This window comes from Acanthisitta chloris, unplaced genomic scaffold, assembly GCF_000695815.1.
Source record: "Acanthisitta chloris isolate BGI_N310 unplaced genomic scaffold, ASM69581v1 scaffold19176, whole genome shotgun sequence".
Lineage (NCBI taxonomy): Eukaryota > Metazoa > Chordata > Aves > Passeriformes > Acanthisittidae > Acanthisitta > Acanthisitta chloris.
Genome location: NW_008678967.1, coordinates 37,777 through 40,986, shown reverse-complemented (window position 1 = coordinate 40,986; position 3,210 = coordinate 37,777). Strand labels below are relative to the sequence as shown.

The 3,210-nt window shown below is 38.3% G+C and overlaps 1 protein-coding gene across 1 annotated transcript in view; it reads left to right on the top strand.

Moving 5' to 3' along the window:
* The window catches only part of FOXO1 (forkhead box O1), a gene marked incomplete at its 5' end in the record, with an annotated part of 2,989 nt that extends 106 nt beyond the window's left edge, over positions 1-2,883 (top strand). The window contains 2 exon segments of the mRNA XM_009077118.1: positions 1-1,247; positions 1,627-2,883. The exon segment at positions 1-1,247 is cut by the window's left edge and continues 31 nt beyond it. Of these exon segments, the coding sequence (XP_009075366.1) occupies positions 1-1,234 (1,234 nt within the window).
* Positions 2,884-3,210: the final 327 nt, after the last annotated feature.

Sequence of the window (3,210 nt, the reverse complement as noted above, 5' to 3'; positions counted from 1 at the left end):
CAAATCTCCTAGGAGGCGAGCAGCATCCATGGATAACAACAGCAAGTTTGCCAAAAGCAGAGGCAGAGCTGCCAAGAAAAAAGCATCTCTTCAGTCTGGTCAAGAGGGAAATAGTGACAGCCCCGGATCACAATTCTCAAAGTGGCCTGCAAGTCCCAGCTCTCACAGTAATGATGACTTTGATAACTGGAGTACATTTCGACCAAGAACTAGCTCTAATGCTAGTACAATTAGTGGAAGACTTTCTCCTATTTTGCCAGAGCAAGATGATCTTGGAGATGGGGATGTGCACTCCATGGTATACCCATCATCAGCCACCAAAATGACTTCTACTCTACCCAGCCTTTCAGAGATGAGTAATTCTGAGAACATGGAAAATCTTTTGGATAATCTTAATCTCTTGTCACCTAATACATCAATGACTGTCTCAACCCAGTCTTCATCTGCTACCCTGATGCAGCAAACACCAGGTTACTCATTTGCATCCTCAACCACAAGTATAGGTTCACCAAATGCAGACTACAGGAAGTTTACTTATGCTCAAGCTAGCATGAACTCTTTGCCCCAGATTCCTATGCAGACTCTTCAAGACAGTAAATCAAGCTATGGATCGATGAGCCAATATCACTGTCCTGCAGGACTTCTGAAGGAGTTACTGACTTCCGATTCTCCACCGCACAATGATATCTTGGCATCAGTAGACACTGGTGTTTCCCAGGCTGGTGGCAGGACACTGGGCCAAAGTGTGCTGATGGTCACTAACTCAGTGATGCCAACTTATGGCAGTCAACCACCCCACAACAAAATGATGAACCCTAATGCCCGCCCTCACCAAGGACATAATCAGCCAACACCTGCAGTTAATGGTCGTGCCTTGTCACACACAGTGAACACCATGTCACATACATCAGGTCTAAATCGCTTGTCGACAGTGAAGACTTCGTTACAAGTGCCTATGAGTCACCCAATGCAGATGAATGCTATGAATCCGTATGCCCCTGTTAACAGTTGCAATGGCTATGGAAGGGTGGGAATTGTTTCCCTCCACCAGGAGAAGCTTCCCAGTGACTTAGATGACATGTTAATTGAACGGTTGGACTGTGACATGGAGTCAATTATCCGTAATGACCTTATGGATGGAGAAACGTTAGATTTTAACTTTGACAGTGTATTGCCTAACCAAAGTTTTCAGCACAGCGTAAAGACAACCACACACAGTTGGGTGTCAGGCTAGGATGTAGTAGGAGGTAAGCTGTGCTTTTTATAATAAATCTGCAAAACAGCTAAAGAGAAAAGAGATGTCAGAGTGCTTAAAATCTGGGTGGTCTTCTGTGTTAGCATGTGAAGTGCCTAGTCAGTCCCTTTTCAGTCCTTTGTTAGTTGGAAAATGAGGTTTGCACTGGTGCATTAGGATTGCCATGTACCAACTTCTGTTACTTCATGAGGAGCACTAATGTTTTGTCATTGATGTTTAAAACAAAAAACTTGTTGGTAACTAGCCAATAATGAATACATTTTTGTTCCCATTTAAGGTATCTCAAAGCTAGTTTGAGCATATTTTAATAGATTTAATCTTTTGGTGTGAATGTTAATTTGTTCTTTTTGTCGTTTTTTCTTTCTTCCTAGGCTACGGTTAAATTCTCCAGACTTGTCTGACAGCAGGAACTGAGAAAAGCAGTACAAAGATGTCCTTCACCTTTCTTTTTAATTTTCTTGACAAAGCTGTGCACATGCACTAGATTTTTTTTTTGTCTTTTTTTCTTTTTTTCTTTTTTTCTTCCTTTCGTCAGAGTTGGCAGCAGAGAGAGTATTTTCCTGTACAGGATGTTTGCCCAAGGTTTGCAGGTTATGTGCTGCTGTAGATAAGAACTGTGCCATTGGAAATTTCATTACTCTGAAGTGCCAAATTCACTACACCATATAATCACAGCAAAGACTCTTACTTACATCATGTTGTGCTTTCGGTTTTGTACAGTATGATCTGTAGAAGAATTGTTTTTTAAGACTATCTGTTTTGGTCCAAGAAAAGTTTATAAACTTTTGTAAGAATACTGTGATGATCTCATGCCCTAAGTAAGTTTAACCTTTATTGATGTTACCTGTGTTTTGAAGAATTGAGATAACTGTGGACTTGCCTTGCAGCAGTATGAACTGCATTATTTTACTCAAAATTGCCACACATTTCATATGGGAATAGAATAGCCTGTTAAATATGATCCTACTAAACTCACTGACTGTTCAAAGCAAACAGTAGGTTAAATGCCATTTGATAAGTTTCCTGTATTTGTGTAAATTTATGCAAGAATATATCTGGATTTCATTGTCAGACTAATGACTTTATTGTCGGGCTTAAGATAATTTTTGGAATACTTTCCAAGCTATTTTTCTTATAATTAAAATCTACTTTTGTTATATAGGCAACTGAAAAAAAATAAATCTGAGATCTGGCAGCATTCATAACCTCTTCATTTTGTACAGTATTTTAACTGGATTAAGTACATGTTTTTATAAATTTCTTTAGCACTTGGGAGTGCTAATAAAGGAAAAGCTTAATAAGGATCTTGAATACAAAACATTTCTGTCCCTTTTTTTTGTTTGTTTTGTGATGTATAAATATAGACAACTTTATGTTTAGGAAATATTTAATCAGTTTTATATATGCATTTTTAGAAATGTCATCTGCTTCTATTATCATTTTAACTCTGACTACCACAAAGTGTTAAGTATTCATTGTTAAGATGCTTGTACAATGCTTCACATTTATATTTATTTCATGGAGGTCTCATAATGTTTGTGCACTCAAGAGCAGGACCCTTTGTGGAAAATTTGTGATGGTGGTAAAATGAATGACAGAATTGTCATTTGTCTTAATTAGCATTAGTTTTAAGCTTTATCAGTGTTTCTGTTGTTAGAGCAGTGCATTTGAAGAGGCAAAAGTGCTGCTTTTGAGTGGGAGGCTAAAACTTCTGTGATGCCTTACTGTAGGACAAAACATTACTTTTTTTTTAATTGGAAAGATAAAGTATGTGGCAAAGTTATACCAGTGCAGGAGCTGTAGGGCAGGGGAGAGCATTAATGACAGAGATCTTGATTTTGTGGAAAAACTTGTTCTTGTAGGCACACTGACAGCTACCTGAGCATTTCCACGGTTGGGTCTTGGATAAATAATATCTGATTTTTTGTAGTCTCACGATGCAGTTTTCATGGATC